Source organism: Bidens hawaiensis, unplaced genomic scaffold, assembly GCF_021521415.1.
Source record: "Bidens hawaiensis isolate Kalapana, Puna unplaced genomic scaffold, B.hawaiensis_p1.1 tig00039960_1, whole genome shotgun sequence".
Lineage (NCBI taxonomy): Eukaryota > Viridiplantae > Streptophyta > Magnoliopsida > Asterales > Asteraceae > Bidens > Bidens hawaiensis.
The window spans coordinates 143,047-160,889 of record NW_027497028.1 but is presented as its reverse complement, the minus strand read 5'-3'; the positions used below and the strand labels follow the sequence as shown (position 1 = coordinate 160,889).

Sequence of the window (17,843 nt, the reverse complement as noted above, 5' to 3'; positions counted from 1 at the left end):
ATATAAAGGCAAAGGGAAATCCAATAATTCAATATAATATCATTTCCAATTGTCTATATAATAATGCTAAGTTATTGCAAAAATAAAAACAAATAAACATATAAGTCGAAGTTCAAAATTAATTTTATAGATAAATTGGTGGATATGCGGCAAGCTCGGAGGAGTAACATAGTGAAAGATGAAATATCTTGAAAGATAAACAAAAATCAAGCATCATAAAATGTTGGATGAGAGTCAAAAGGCTAAAGTTAAATAGTGTGTAATGACAGATGGAAAAAGTTTTTTTCACAAAATCATAAATCAAAAGAGACGACAACTTTTGATTTGAGGTATAGAAAAATTTGGCGTATGGTTTGATAAATCGGATAATATAAAAGAAGTTTTCAAGGAACCCGCAAAATTCTTGTGGCCGAAGTAAGAACCCACAAAATTGAACTTCACAACTTAAGCAAAAATAGAAATAATAGGAATCCAAGTTGCACATAAGGAAAGTCTATGGTAGAGTTTCATTCTTCTATTTTATAGGATATGAATGTACCTAGTTAGATTTTAGTATATGTATTGCTGTTCAAATAAGAAATAAGAATTTAAAAACCTTTTGTTGATAGGAATTATATTATAATTATAAATACTGTTGTATATCTAATGGTTAGAAGTAAGAGACACAATAAAAAAGCATATAGGAAACTAGGTGATGTAGATTCAAACACACAACCTATTAGTTATATACCAGTCAATTTAGTTCATTTTATAAACAAAGTCAATTATTAAAAAAAGGCCAATTTGATTTTAATAATACCAACTTAATGTACTTAGACGATAAAAATTTCAACTTAGAAAATATCTGTCACCGATCCTAATTTTCACACTATTTGTTTTCACTGAATCTTTGTTAAGAAAAACTTAACGGCGATAAGTTTTTTTCAAATTTCAAATTGATGTTTTAAGTCTTTTGATCGGAATGAGAATACAAATCGATTGATGTAAAACTTAACTCGAAACAGCTGTCCAAACGACTAAAGGATGCTTCAATTCTGGTGTTTAAACTTTTAATTAACAAACATTAAGCTGTTTGGAGCACTGTTTCGAGTTAAGTTTTACATCAATCGATTCTTTTTCTCATTCTGATCAAAAACCCAAAAACATCAATTTGAAAATTGGAAAAAACTTAACGCCGTTAACTTTTTTATAACAGAGGTCCAATGAAAACAAATAGTTTGAAAGTTGAGACCGGTGACAACTATTTTCTAAGTTGGAATTAATATCGGCCAACCGCAATAAGTTAGGATTATTAAAATCCAATTTACCTTAAATATAAAATATATTAAAAATATCAAATATTTTTTATATTGACCTATGATCTACTGGTCTGGTCTAATGGTATATTGTTTCATCTTACAAAAGTAACGCTTGGAAGATTTTATGTGAAAAAGAATTTGTTAAAAAAAGAAGGGTTTTGATGATAATGAGGGACATCAAAATGGGAACAAAGAGGGTTAAGATGAAGAAATATACTAGCATGGCAAAGTAAATTTAGTTGAAAATGTGAAGCAATCTTTGATGATAAGCTTACAAAAAGAATGAAAGTGATGCTTAGTTTTGACATTCAATTAGGAGAAGCCACTAATCGAACTCTTTTCCATCAAATCAAACAAATGCAATTCCCATGGAAGTTTCAAGCAAATGGTTTCGTGCGGGCAATTCGGTTTTTACCTTTGTTTGTTTTTAATAAATGATACGTTGAACCAAGTCGTTTTATATTATAACTTTGTCTTGATCAACTAAATATGTATCTTCCACGTCACTCTATATCAATCTTTGGATGGATAAGATTGGAGCAAAATTAAAGTATCCAAACATTATGTGACATTAACTTCTTCTTTTACGTAGATAAATTAATCAGACTATGTGAGTCGTATACGCATTGCAGCTTATATGTGTAATCATTCATGAGTAAATTATTGAATATAGACATTGAGTGTTCACTGTTCGAATTGGATTCGAAAAACTCTAAATTTAATTTGTTATTTTCTTGATCGAAAAATATTTAGTTTAAAACTTTACATATAGTTTTAAAAATAAAATTAACTTTATTATTTTGCTTTTTGCTAATTTCGAATAGAATAAGTTCTAATTCAAATTCAGATTGGTATAAGTTGAATCGAATCAAAGTTAGAATGTGACTAGAATTTAGAAGTTAATTTGATTGACTCGAAATTCGATTCATTCATGTAGACATTCGAAGTTGGAAGGATTAGTAAATGTCACACTCCCTCAGTCTCTCGGTTTAAAATATAATCGTAAAACGACCTTAACACTTGATAAATTTTGTAGTCTAATATGACAAATTTGGACATCACAACCATAAACCGATGAATAACAAAAACAATTAAAAACTAAGGTTTCAGGTCTTAATTTACTTTCAACATAGCTTTTATGAATGTTTTTAAGATTGTTTAGTTGGAAATTTTCCAAAATGTCACTTTTAAAGGGAGAGAGGTTCCTTAAATGTCCTCACTTTTTTTTAATTTTCAAAAATGTCCCTTGGAAGCTCGTCGAATAAGACAACTTGGTATTTGTGACGATGGGTTCTTAATTACCAATCAAAAATAGCCAAGTGTTCGTAACCCATCTTCTTCGGCAAGATTTGAATCAAATCCGTCAATAAAGGCAACTTTTTGGATAATTCAAAAACCGTCGTATGCGACTGTTTTTGGAATGTTCTCTCCGGCCTCGACGGGTTTCACAATCCCGTCGACAACCTTATTTTCTCCAAACTTTCAGACGAAAACCTCTTTGGAATTGCATTTGTATCCAAATTTGTCGATGAAGACGGTTTTGCATCATTATCTAATTAATTTCAATTAAGAGTTGTAACCTTTTGACTTCTTAAATTATCTATCTCAATTAGTAAGAAAGTATCATTCATTGTTGCTTATGTTCATTAGACATGGATTTTGATAACGTTTATAATTTGATATGGTGGCAAATGGCAAAACAATAATGGAACCTGTGAGTACGTTCATCGTAAGGACGCAAAGCTGCCATCAAATTTCGATAAGGGTACGGAACTGCACAATGTACTAGTTACCAACCTTTGACATTATGTTTCTTCATAGTAAGAACCAAGGAAACCGAATCCCATATCCACAACTTCAATTCTATTGCATCTCATGAATTTCTTTGTTGAAGATGAAGAAGATTTGTGAGACTTTGAAGAATAAATTTTATAACACTTCTAAACTAAAACTAGACGTAAAAGGCAAGTTTGGATCTAAATGCATTTTCGACGGCCCGGGATTGTAAACCCGTTGACAACGATGGGAACATTCCAAAGACCACCGACGTAGACGGTTTCTAACTTTTTCTCAAACTTACCTTTATTGGCGGGTTTATTTCAAATACTGCCAAAGAAGACGGGTTACGAGCACTTGTCAATATCTGATTGGGAGTTAAAAAACAGTCGTTGCGAATACCAAGTTATAGCATGCAGTAGGTCTGCAAGGGACTTTTCTAGAATTTTGGAAAAGATTATGACATTTTGGAAACTTTTCTCCTTAAAAATGACATTTTGGGGATTTTCTCCCTTGTTTAGTTGTGTACATCATAGATGTGTAAAAGTTAGGGGTGACAATCTTGACCTATGGGTTGAATGGGTTGTATCAAAATGTATAATATGGGTCAGAATGGGTTAAACTAAAAAAAGAAAAAAGAAAATGATTGAAACGGATCAAAACGGGTTGACATTTTTTCAGTTTTTTTTTTATTTTTTTATGGAACGAGAAAAACGGGAAAAACTTTTTGGTATTTTTACTTTTTACGTTTTTTATTTATATATCGAGCTATAATTTTTTAATTATTTTTTTTTGAATTTTTTGGTGAGGGGTTTTGAAATGGGTCAAAATGGGTTGAGATTTCAAAACACATTTCAAAACCCCTCACCAAAAAATTCAAAAAAAATAATTAAAAAATTATAACTCGATATATAAATAAAAAACGTAAAAAGTAAAAATACCAAAAAGTTTTTCCCGTTTTTCTCGTTCCATAAAAAAAAACAAAAAAAAATCTGAAAAAATGTCAACCCGTTTTGACCCGTTTCAATCATTTTCTTTTTTCTTTTTTTAGTTTGACCCATTCTGACCCATATTATACATTTTGATACAACTCATTCAACCCATGGGTCAAGATTGACACTCTTAGTAAAAGTATTCGCCAACTCATGCAATTTCGTTACATAACATATTTCTCATGCACGATGAGTAAATAATGAGCTTCGACACAAAACAAATTATTCAATGCACACATTCGTAACAGTTGGTGCAATGCACATGCACATGCACATGCACATGCACATGCACAAATAGTTAAAAAAGAAAGACATAGGTCTTTCATTACATCCAAATGTAATTGGGACCATGACTAGGAAGGGTCTACTACTTCACCATAGATCTATTATGGGCCCACCTAAAAAATTGTTTTTCTTTTGAGAAATTTATGTAAAGATTGTAAAGGTGCTTATGGTTCGACTTGGTTTTATTAAACTTTTTGGAGCGAACCACTAATGGGTTCTAGAAATTATTCTGGCTTGGTTGGTTGGTTCAAGGACCGGCCCGCAAGTAGGTGTTTTAACAACTTGGGCGGTATAGACAAGTTTTAAAAATATATAAGGAAAAACCTTGATTTATATATCACTCATAAGAAATAATCAAATACGATTAGTTATGCATAACTGTATATTCGATCAAGATAAAGCATGTAGGTCGGTTTACACTTTACACTACAAGTTTCAAACCGTAAACCAACTAGTAAACCTGATTTTTAAACTCTAAAACACGAACCAACTAAAGAAATCTCAAAATCAGCGAGACAATTTCGTTGTCTCGAAATGTTTCAACCGTTTATACACACCCTATTGATTAAACTGGATTCTATCGGTCATCTCAGCATATCGTAGAAGTCTAAATGAGCTTATCATAGTGTCAAAGGAGCGTTATTACTAAAAGAATGCATGAATTTCTTGGTGATTGTAAAAAGTCAGTCTCTACAAAATTGAATATAAAATCTTAAAAATCCCACTTCAACCACTTGACACGATATGAAGACACAAAAGCTAATATAACATGGAATTCATGCGTTTGTTTTTACTTTAACCTTGGATAAGATTGGACTTAACTAAAATGGGTTTTGTTCACCTTTGGCTCGAACGAACTCATGAATATTTTTAGTCAAACAAATCAGTGGCGAGTCAACTTGGTGGGTTTGTGGCAGGGGTGTGCGATTCACGGTTCCAAACTACCTGCACTGAGGAACCAAACCGAACCGCTAAACCCAAACCGTATTATTGTATCTTGGATCCGGTTCCAGTTCTTAAATTAGGTAAAATCAGTTCCCGTTTAAAATCGACGGTTCCGATTAAAGAACCGATAGAACCGGATTGGATTTAAACTTTAAAGATTATATTTAAAACCCTATTTAAATAGTGGGTTTCCACCTTCCAGGTATAGGCAACCATCCACATTCTCACTTTCCCATATATATACGATCTCCTACAATATCATAAGCAATAATCATTTTCTACCACCCTAAATATTTATTAAGATATAGTTGTTTCTATAATATCTTAAGCCTTTTTAATCCATTCTTAATCCCCTTCATTAAAATATAATACGTTAATCTGATAATGTTTTATTTTATGAATTGTCTCTTGTTTCTTGCACTTAGATTTAATGCAAAACCGGTTCCGGAAAAAACCGTTTACACGAGAACAGTTTAACCCGGTTTTGAACCAAACTGTAACCGTTAAAATTCGGCCCGGCTCCGGTTTTGTCCGGTTCGGTTCTGAACTGTTGCACAACCGTAGTTGAAAGTTTATTTATTGATCGTTTTGAGTGTGATTGGGAGTTAAGAGACAGTATAATTTAAGCTATGTGTAGTATAAGTAGGAGCTTTGTATTTGAGTTTTACTTTTGGTACAATGAATGAAGACAATCGAAAGAGTCATGGCTGACTAGTTGAGTTCCGTAACAAAATCCGATTGTTTTGTGTTGCTCAGTCCAATTAAATATTCAATAAACGGGAACTGGTTGCGCCTTGAGTGCACCTAATGCCTTCAACTACGTACCTAGCTATCAGTTCGGCCCACCGACAGGGAACATGAACCGTTTTAACACTCAAAGTCGGTCAGTAACATGGGTGTAAATCTTTACACGTAAGATCCTTGTCATAACATTCACATTTTGCCCCAATAAACACGTAACATATAATGCCCTACAAATAAAAAAGAAACGTAGTGGACCAACTAATCAAAAGTGAGCAACCTATTTTTCCAATTCTAACCCCATAAGGTTTTGCACGTTTGAATTCGGTTCGGTTTTAACCCATAACCGAAGTTACACTCAAATGAACATATAAAGCTTACTTGCACTCAGTCAGTGGCTAACTATTCAACAATACTACAAATAAGATACATGTAGCTAGACAACATATAGTCAAGACATATGTTTAGAAAAATGAAATACAGTATGACTAAATCAACTAATAAGTTATTGTATACAAGTTATTTTCAATATTGTACCATTTTCCAAACTTTTGTCAGTGTTGGAAGTTACTACAAGTCTACAACACTTCTTTTTTCATTGTCATCTTCCTTTAGAGCATCTCCAATCATGTATCCACTTTCTCATTTAGTCTAAGTGGCAAATGACATGAATGAGAGACGAGAGAGAAATAGATGAGAGAGGATGTTTCATGTTCACAAAAGTGAACAAGTGTGAATGAGTTATGTGAGTGGGGAGTTGGTGAAAAGTTAGAGAGATGAAAGAGAAAAGTAGAGAGATGAGAGAGAAGTGGATAACTAGATCATCCACTTTGCTTTAGTGTCCTTGAATAAGGTAAAAAAAATACCCCCACCAAAATGGCTTTTCATGCCCTTTGAAGAATCATGGGCATGCCCCCTTTTTTACTTTTATATTCATAATTATGTAAATGTGATATCAAAACCGAAGTAAAAAAAAAAACAGAGTCTAGACTGACAAAACCGAACTGGTAACATACCAAACCGTCAAACTGTCCACTATCATTTATGTTCTTATGGTTTCTAGATTACTTTCAAAAATCAGTTATCGACTCAGTTCTTGATTTAGGTTAACACCTGGGGCAAACTGGTCTTTTTTTTTTATAAACTTGAAATGTCATTGTTTAAGGGTAATATTTTTTCCTAGTAAACAAACTTTTAAATATATTAACCTAACAACTAAACGAAACCAACACGGTTTTGGTTTTCAGTCCACTATATTATATTTTTTGGTATTGAATATCGGTAGCCTGCCCCCTAAATTCCAACCTGGGATGCAATTTTAGTCCACTATAAACTCGTCAGAATCATAACGAAAAGTTCCTACTTCCTACTAATGACTGGAAAAAATTGCACAAATCGGGCCCGCTAATTGGATATACGACGTGTTGTCTAGCTATACCGAAAGTTTCAATAAGTGCCCCTCTGCTCGATACTATTTCTGTGAAGCTACTAGCTGCAATAATACAGAAGAAAATTTTACATACATGGGACCTATGAAGCAGGCTACGTGTACCTCAACAAGAAAGAGTCATAATATTCTGTTTTATTGTACTCACTAGAAGTTTACATGCAACTCACTAGTATTTAACATTTTGGTCGAAGAAGCAAAACGAGGATATTGCTACATGACTTCTTCATTTTCTAGAATACGGTAGACATGAAAGTCGTCTCTCAAAGATAACCGAAAATGCAAATTATAATCACAATAATCCCACTGTCAGAAGCAGAATGGAAAGTTTCCTCCTTCAGCATGTTCAAGTTCCCTCTAATGGCTGGCATTAGTCTATAAAGCTATTTATTGCAAGAAAAAATTGCATACGCCAGGCCCACTAATTGGATTTATACAATGAGATTGCAACCAGATAGAAAATTCAAAACCAATATTGCCAAATGAGCATATGCATTATGAAATGGGGAATATTGTTAAGTTCAGTTCTAAAAAAAGAGCTAAACCTAATAGGGGAGAAAACCTATCACATGGGACCCTTTTAACAATTTGTAATCCTCTTGAAGGTTTCAATAGGATCACCTGTAAAATACAATCAAGTGTTGCAAAGTGCATGTGAATTGTAAAGGACATGTGTAATTCAGTTCAGCTGATGTATTTCTTTCTTAATTTGAGTAAGTGTATCCCATAACATCAAGACTTGTCCCCGCCGTGTAGCTTAGTTGGTTAAGGGGGCCTAAGACTTGGAACAATAACCTAGAGGTCGTGAGTTCGAAGCCGATCCTAAGTGCCAATCGCCTTGCCACTGAGTGAGGTTTATTTACCTCTCACGTGATGGGCCTGGAACGGTCTGGCCTGGGCCGGTTTGCGTGTCCGGAACAACACGTTTTGGAACAATAACATCAAGACTTGAGAAAAAGGTCAAGACATAGCCTTAAACAAACTAGGTCTTGGACTTTAGAGCTTGTTCTAAATGGCTGTCAATTTAGCTAAAAAGACACTTTTAACTAGTCAAGGCACTTATTCTTCAATCTAGAAAAAAAGTCGTCCTCAAACAATTGATTTCTAACACCAGGAATGAGTCGAATGACTAGTGATTGATTACGAGAGTAGGACTTTTGGTTTGAAAGGAACAAGGGCATGGTAGTTCTCTTTAATTTCTCTCTTTGAAATTATATCACACAAAATATATACTAACCACCCTAAAATGTCATTCACCAACAAAAAAGCAGACTAACAGAGACCGTTACAGCACAAATTTTTGCAGGAGGATAACAACATACAGTGCTTTTTTGTTTAACATGTCAGAGAAAGTTTAAATTTTCAACAAATTATCATCAAAAATAGAGTTGTGAAGAACATATATGCCTATTGCATAAACTGGTACATATATTAAGCTTTCAAAGTTGAAACAGGAAACTTTAATTCTTAACTAGTACTTTCAAGCAGTATACTGCTTTTAAAACAACCAGAGAGAAGTTACAAGCAGGGTAATTTCTATGAAGCTACTTGCTACAATAATACAGAATAATTTTTTAAATAAATGGGACCTACTCAGAAGACTGTGTGAGCCTCAACAAGGAGTCATGAATCATGATGTTTCTATATTATTGTATTCACTAGAGCTTTACATGTAATTTCACAAGCTTAATTATAGTCATGAACTAACAACTTAGACCAAACTGTACAGAGTAGAATTATAATAGAAGGAAAAAGTGAAAAACCATGAAAGGTATAGAGATGACAAAGTGGTACCGAAGACATCCAAATTATGACACAGAAAAGAAATTTGTAAGATTCTAAGAGTCAAAACCAGTATTCTGTTGAGACTAATGACTAATTCATTTCTAGTGAAAGTAAATTGTGATGTGAAGGTGTTTAAGCAGAAAGATTAGTGGATTACTAAGAATATTAATTGGTAAAGTTAAAACTTTAGTAAAGTGAATACTGTTACAACTCAATGCAGGCAAGATAGAGGAACTTTTGAGTAATTCAAAATATAAGTGAGTCAAATAATTGTTGTTTTCAGCATGGAGCGTATCCTAACTCTAAGTGGCATTTTGCTGGTTCTAAGCCAAAGCACTAACTGACTAGGACCCATACAAGTTATGACATTAGCATCTAAAGAGTTAACATTGTTTGCCAAGATAATAACCTTTTCTTTTGGGGGACGAATGACTTAAAGATTTGAGGAAGTTTGAACAAATAGGCTTTTACAATTTTGGAACACATGCAGTTTACAAGCAAGGTTATATTTATGCAAAGTATTACTTATATCTTGGGCTTTCTGGGTGTATAGATATATTCAAGCATATCAATTTCATGTTTTTATAAAAATTGGAACACATGGTTTACATAAAAGGTTTTAAATTTATACAAAGTTTTATTATTAATCAAGAAAAACTAATCACATTGCAGAGATCTATTCTAACAAATTAACAATCAATTAATAAACAAAACATACCAATTCCTCTTCAACTCTGTTTATCCAGTAGCTCACTCCCTCGCACAATTCCGAACCCAATCCTTGCCTTAACCCGCGCCCACGACCCTTCCAATCTCCCCACCTCAACACCTTTGACCTTCCTCCCACCAAACCAAACCCTAGACACCACCTCCACAACACTCTTCCTCACTCTCTCATCCTCACCACCTCTCACCACCACCCGAGCATCCCGAAACGCCGGCCAACACTTATCCTCCGCAAACTTCAAACATTTCACTCTCGAAGCCTCCAAACACTCCGCCATTTCCCGCTCTTCACACTTTTCCCGCTCAATTAAATCCTCTTTACCTAGGGTTTGCTTCCACCACGGCGGTGCACAGTTTTTCGATGCGGTGACGCTACAGCCGATCCGAGCACCGGAACCGCATTGTTGGATGATGTTTGATTCACACGTTTTGTATGCGGATGCCCATGAATTAGGGTTTGGGAAACTGAGGACCAGCGAATCGTCTTCTCCGGATGGTGTGGGGTGGCGGAGGAGTGGAATTGGACGGTCGAACGTGATTAGGGTTGCCGCCGGTGAGTAGTCGTCCGGGTTTGTGGACATTAGGTTAGGTTATCGGCCACCGTATGCGGTGGCGTTACTGCCGGAATAATTAGTTACAACTTACAAGTGAGATTTATTTACGCCGTGACCCCTTATTATTTGGATAAATATCTAGATAGGTCCTCTGTTGTATTATTATTTACACAATCGAACCAAACTGATACTTGTTGGAAATCAGGCCCCGATGATCAACACGAGAACGTACAATTTGAATAACTCGTTCGACTCTTTTCTTTATTATTATAAAACTTAAAACTGGAAAGCTGACCCTTTGTCCTTACATAAATCATTTACTCTAGAGTTATGTTTATACTAAACTCAAAACAGAAACTAACTATAACTCAAACTCTTATAAACTTGATAAAAGGATAAATATAATAACTTTTAACAACTAATAAAATGTTTAATAACCGATTCAAACTCAAATTCTAATATTTTAAACTCTATCAAGATTAACCCTTCATTGTTGACTCGAATTTACAATCCTCTTGTCTTTGTTTTGTTTCATTTTTTCTTTCTTTAATTTGGTTTCGGTCTGGTTTGAGTCGAACTTGAAGGTAGGTCGGCTATACTCTTACCAACCCGAGGGCACTTAGAGAAATGATAAAAAGATAGTTCTGTTGCTGGAACCTGGATGTGTTTTACGTGAGTTTTCGTTTTCAAAAGATTTAAAACTTATACATGTATGTATGTGTAAGAGAAGGCTTTGCATTAAAAGAATTTGGATTTTATTAATCATTTTGTGTTGCACAACTCTCGTTCATACGTATATGTGTATGTATTATAGATCTCCGTTTATATGTTCGAAGTTAACAGTCTGCTTTCAGTTTGTTCCAGATGGGTATAACATATAAATTAAAACGCCGAAAGTGACTAAAACCAGCCTATGGATGAAAACAAGTTGGAAAACGACTAGTGAATAAAGGAAGAATACATATTTGGATGCTCAACATTTTCGGTCCAACTATATACCGAGTTCTGACTGGGTGATCGATTCATTTCAGAGCATTCATATCCAATTCCTTGTCTTTGTTCATATAATAATTTAATTAATACACACTATTTTTTAAATTATGTACATAGTAAATATAGGCATTGAAATGATTAAAAAATTACGGGGGAAAAGAGTAAAAAGGTGCAATTGAGTTGAACATGAGATGCTTTAAATCGATGAATTAAACCTTAAATTGAGAAAAAGAAAGCTGAAGTCTTGTGCTTGCATTTTATCTCTGAAATCAAATCAAGTGAAAATAATAAAAAAAAGTGGTGGTGGATAATGGATTTGATTAAATCTTTGTAATGTGGCTCAACTTCTACACTTAGTTATGTTGGGCCCAATTTGGTTGGGCTGCATTAGCAAATCGAGTGGCTGCAGCCTGCAATAGCATTCGTTTTGTTATGTTGTCTATTGCGATTAAATTAGGTTTTTAACTATTTTAACGTACTAATTATTATATTTTTCTAAACATAAAAAATATATAATATTTTTTATTTAACAATTAATACATCGTTTTTAAATAACAAAGGCATGGACACCATAGATCATCCTGATAAAGGGATCACCCTTCCGCTTGAAAAACAACAGAACGTGATGACTATGACTACCCACAAAGGACATCCACAAATAAAAATTCGCTCAACAAAATGTTTCAAGGCAAAACTCAAACCCACAACTTAAAAGGTCATAAGAGTACCGTTAGACGAATTGGTTTTTGATGACTTAATTATTAGAGTTGATATCATTTGGCATCAATACCATACTTATTACAAAAGTGTAGATATTTCAGATTAAAAATTTCCCATTGGACTTTGGTTCTTTAGCATAATTTATTTTACTTTCCTTTCTCTATTATTAACTAGGTTAGGTACCCGTGTAAGACATGAGTTGAACAACTTAAAAAAATGATAAATAAAGTTAAATATTATACATTAAATAAGTACGAAATTAAATTACAATTATAATTCACAAACTTTAAAATAAATCAAAATCCCTATATAATCTTTTGATACAATGTTAGATGATACACTAAAAAAGTAGAATAGTATTACGATAACATATCTTGTACAATCAGAACAAAAATGAACCCATCATAAGTGGAAGAAAGTTTCCGGTTAGTCAAAGAATGTGCAGTAAAGAGAATCGATATGGTGTTGATCAACAATATATGAATAAAAAAAAAGAGATTACAATTACAGAGAAAAAAAGACGAGACGGGTTCAGTTAAAGATCCACGTGTTTTTAATAATGAACCATAGTAAGTTTTAAGGGCTAAAATGATTCATATATATATATATATATATATTGTATGTATATAAAAAATGATATAATTCATATTGGAGAAGTTAAATAAAGGAAAAAATGTTCAATTTATAAAAACGTTTAATAAACATACCTAACTTTTTTTTAAATAAAACACGTATTGTAAAAATTATAGAAATCAAAATGAATTAAAAGATATATATGTTTAATGTATAATTAATATGAGAGAGAAACGGGAAAAAAGAGTAGGAAATTAACAAAAGAATTACACGTGGCAATATAAACTTTATTTATTATACAGTATAGATACAATAATTCATGATTCATGTTGTTCTCTATTTGATAATATTTAATTTTATTATTTTGAACATGAATATTCATAGACAAGTTACAAAAACAAAGATGACTACGTACACCTACAAACAAATGGATAAAATCTCCCACAGATTCTTACAAGTCAATGGGCTAAAGCTTCACGTCGCTGAGCTCGGCTCCGAGTCATCGCCAGCCGTTATTTTCCTTCACGGGTTCACGGAGATATGGTACACTTGGCGCCACCAGATGATCGCTGTCGCAAACGCTGGTTTCAGAGCCATTGCCCCCGATTACAGAGGTTTCGGACTGTCCGACCCTCCAGCAGAACCCAAGAAAGATTTGTACGATGACTTTGTCAATGATATTGTTTCTATTCTTGAATATCTCAACATTCCTAATGTACGTGCTTTCGACTAATAGTTTGTGAATTGTGATTATGAGGGATGGTTTGGTGGAAGATCACTGTTTTTATTATATTTTAATCGATTCAAAATGAACATAAATGAACGGACATAAACAAACGAATATAAACAAAGAAAACGAACATGTTGCTGTTTGTTCGTTTGTTAATTGACTACCCTGGCTTGGTTCTAAAAGTCAATTGGATATATGGGTTCAAATGTATATCTAAAGTGAACGTAAATAAGCGTACGTAAATGAACGAGCATAAATGAATGTTCTTGAACAAGTATATGTTCATGTTCACTTGTTTAATTAAAGCAACATATTTACTCATGCTTGTTCATTTATTAAATACACAACTATAATCAAACTTTCTCACTGAACGTTCGATTCGTTTACCATTTTAAGTTTATTTTCCAATAGTTTCACTCGAGCTTATTTAACATTGATTAAATTTGCCTGAACATTCCTAGGTTTTTGTGGTTGCTAAAGATTTTGGAGCATGGGTTGCCTACTCATTCGTCCTACTTCACCAAGAGAAAATTGAAGGAATTGTAACAATTGGCATGGCATTTATGCCACCAGCTGCCTACAAGCCTCATTTTGCCCTCCCTAAGGGCTTCTATGTTCTAAGGTGGCAGGTACACAGTTGGTTTACATATTATGTTTATTGTTTATATTTAAGGGTGTGCGTGGTGCGGTTTTGGGCTAAAACCGAACCAAAAACCAAAACTTCGGTTTTTGAAATTTTAAAACCGTTTGGTTTCGGTTTTTTCGGTTCCGGTTTTCGATTTTTGTTTTCGTTTTGGTTTCGGTTCGGTTTCGGTTTTTTCCATTTGAGCTATGAAAACTTTAGGCAAAAAAAATAGTTTATCGAAAATAATGAATCTAGGTAGAAATAATTTTGTTAATTTTTAACTAATAGACTAATATACATTTGGCCAAAAATATTTGAGCTACATTATATTAAATCCTTATAACTTAAAATACAAATCTAGAATTTCGGTTTGGTTCGGTTGTTTTTTCAGTTTTTATTACATGCAAAACTAAAACCAAACCGTCAGCTCGGTTTTTACAAAAACATAAAACCAAACCGTCGATTTTTGTTTCGGTTCGGTTTTTTCGGTTTGGATTTTTCGGTTTTTCGGGTTTGGATCGGTTTTTTCGGTTTCTTGCACCCCTATTTATATGTATTAAAAGCACCATTAAAAATATACTTTAAATTGTTACCATCTAGCAAATACTCGTGAAATTGTTATTACAATTTTCATTAGGAACCCGGAAGAGCTGAAGCTGATTTTGGCCGTTTCGATGTTAAAACCGTGGTGAGAAACATCTACATCTTGTTTTCTGGAAGTGAAATGCCGATAGCCGATGAAAACGAAGAGATAATGGATTTGGTCAAACCGTCGACTCCTCTACCCTCTTGGTTTACTGAGGAGGATCTTGCAACTTATGTTGCTTTATATGAGAAGTCTGGATTTCAAACTGCCCTCCAAGTATATAGGTAATTTATTGAAATCTTAAAATTTTCCAAATTAGATTGACTTTGGTCAAACATTTTATTTTGTCTTACTTTTGATCTATATGCAGATCAACTAGATTGAACCTTGGACCCGCGGAACAAGTTCCTATAGTGAAAGCTCCAACAATGATGATCATTGGTGAAGAAGATTACGCGATGAAAGTTCCTGGAGTAGATGAGTATATAAGGACCGGGGAGGTGAAGAAGTATGTACCGAATCTAGAAACCGTATATGTGTCGAATGGATGTCATTTCGTTCACGAGCAATTCCCTGACCGAGTTAATCAACTTATCATCACTTTCCTTAATGACACCAAGCATGGGTTGGCATGTTAATTGTTAGTTCATATCCTTAATTACATAAAAGGATTATTAGATTAGAGTTGGTACAATAAAAATGTGTGTTTGATTGTTAATATAAAGGGATAACTCGATCCCATATCGAAAAGAAGAAGAAAGTGGATCTGTGTACCCAAAAAAACAAAGATATTTATATGCACATTATACTATTAAACAAAAAATAAAATAAAAATACATCTAATATTGTTTCATATAACAAACTAGTTTTTATTCCCCCGTATTACGGGAGGTGTTTTATATTGTTTGTTTTAATATTTATTTATTTTTTGAATTTATATTGTGTACCCAAAAAAACAAAGATATTTATATGCACATTATACTATTAAACAAAAAATAAAATAAAAATACATCTAATATTGTTTCATATAACAAACTAGTTTTTATTCCCCCGTATTACGGGAGGTGTTTTATATTGTTTGTTTTAATATTTATTTATTTTTTGAATTTATATGTTTTTATTGTATGGAAGTTAATAATGATAAATTGTTTTACAAATAAATAAGATGTTATAACACGGTTTAAAAGCTATATGGTTTTGATGAGACCAAGACTCGTTTATTATCAACGGTTTCCATGGTTTGACATAGGAGTATATGTTAATGTATTGAGTGTCAATCGTGTTAGGTTGGTAGATAAATCGTTGATTCGTGTAAAAACATCAACCTAAATATGCACACTTGAAAGCGTTAGCCCGAACACAACTCATTTAGCTAATTTGATCTAAATGCCTTGGTGGGTGGTAATCAAGTTAAAAACATGTTAATTGGATTGGTGGATCAACCCGAACACGATTCTTTTATTAAATATGATAGCTTGACAAGCTATAACGTAATCATTTTCGTGGCATGTTCACTTTTTTTTAACAACGAAAACACACGCTCCCTAGAATCTACTCCTAAAATTCATATTACGCTAGATGCCATCCTCACGTGTTCGTGTCATATTGTCATGTAGGAGGAAATCATGACCGATTTTCGTAACTTAAATTATAGTTTATACAACATATATATTTTTGTAGTAATGCATTTATAATGGTTGATGATAACTATTGACTTAAAACAGTACATCTTCTTATTGTGATCTACAACCACCATAATAATTACACTTTTATAGTTTTATTGTCCTTTTCAAGTTTTCAACCTTGGTTCGGTGATAAAGACTTTTGGGTTTTAGGAAACGAATCTTAAAGCTAAGCATTCACAACCCATTAACTATCCATATTTCTATAACTAAATTAGAAAAACATTAGATATCTCTTTCTTATTTAATTAAATAATGTGTTATTATACATTTATCATTACAGTTATTTCTTCCTTATTCACAACTAATTCAACAAACACTATAAAATAAACGGGGAAAACAAATATTCTTAAATTTACAAATAATCACTATTTTTTTTCTCTCTTTTCTACTTAAAGCCATTTAAAACCCTACCCTATAATTTGCAAAGATCACTCACAAATATTTAGAGGATAAGTTGAGAATGCTCTTAGTTCAGATCATATCACGAGATATATTATTTCTTATGTAGTTTATGAGCAGTAGATGAGTGTTTTAAAAAATAAAAAATAAATAAAATTTACACTTTCATTAAACTTTATGCAGCTTGTCAAACTCATTGAAAATTTTTGAAATATATTTTCCCATGTTTGAAAAGTCAACAACTAAACACATATTATTGTACATCTTCATGTGTGTATAAATAGAGTGTGTAACACACTTATTTAATCATCCTTCTTTCATAAAACCAATTCAGTCAAAATGTTTTCAAAAAGATTTCTTCTTGTGTTTGCTGTTGTTCTTCTTATCACTTCTGAATTCACTGCTAAGGCTTCCAACGATGAGAGTGAGTACATAATTTCAAAGAAAAGTAACTAACATTTAGAAACTAATATAAGTTGTCTTATAAGTCCATCTTCACAAACTATTCACATATTTTTACAATTGTTTATATGGTGGCAATAATATTTAATTTCATGAATGATATATATGCAGGTGCTCTTGGAGTTGGAAGATTTATCAATCGTAGGCCTAAACAGTGGGGTCCTGCTTATCCCAATCCACCTTTTCCTCCTCAAGGTGGCTACGGTCTTCCTAGACCGGTACCTTGTTGCGCTAATCAAGCCGAAACAACTGCAAACAAGCAAGCTAATGAGGCACAAACTCACAACTGAGAGAAATTATCATGATCTAGCTAGCTATGCACAATTAAAGAAAGTTTATCACTTCCATGTGTGCCAATGTACTTGTTTTCATGTGTTGGTAGAAATAAAAATACATACATAAAACATACTACTCTAATCTAATTGGCCAGATGATCCATCGAACAAAACTGATGTTCACGACCTTTGATCTTCCCTTCTTTTCCTTTTTTAAACGGCGGATGAAATTTTATTAAAGACAAA

At 33.0% G+C, this 17,843-nt stretch overlaps 1 protein-coding gene across 1 annotated transcript; it reads left to right on the top strand.

Annotated features, from left to right (window-relative positions):
* The first annotated feature begins 13,252 nt into the window (after window positions 1-13,252).
* LOC143591642 (epoxide hydrolase 1-like) lies at window positions 13,253-15,551 on the top strand. The gene is made up of 4 exons (XM_077071794.1): window positions 13,253-13,550; window positions 14,027-14,194; window positions 14,828-15,060; window positions 15,147-15,551. Exons 1-4 carry the CDS (start codon window positions 13,263-13,265, stop codon window positions 15,412-15,414), a joined length of 957 nt encoding a protein of 318 aa, XP_076927909.1. The 5' UTR covers window positions 13,253-13,262; the 3' UTR covers window positions 15,415-15,551.
* Window positions 15,552-17,843: the final 2,292 nt, after the last annotated feature.

Bases quoted from the DNA above. Each gene is read 5' to 3' on its own strand.
- LOC143591642 (XM_077071794.1), top strand. From the start codon at position 13,263: ATGGATAAAATCTCCCACAGATTCTTACAAGTCAATGGGCTAAAGCTT. The intron at 13,551-14,026 runs GTACGTGCTTTC...GAACATTCCTAG, and splicing joins AATATCTCAACATTCCTAAT to GTTTTTGTGGTTGCTAAAGA. The intron at 15,061-15,146 runs GTAATTTATTGA...ATCTATATGCAG, and splicing joins ACTGCCCTCCAAGTATATAG to ATCAACTAGATTGAACCTTG.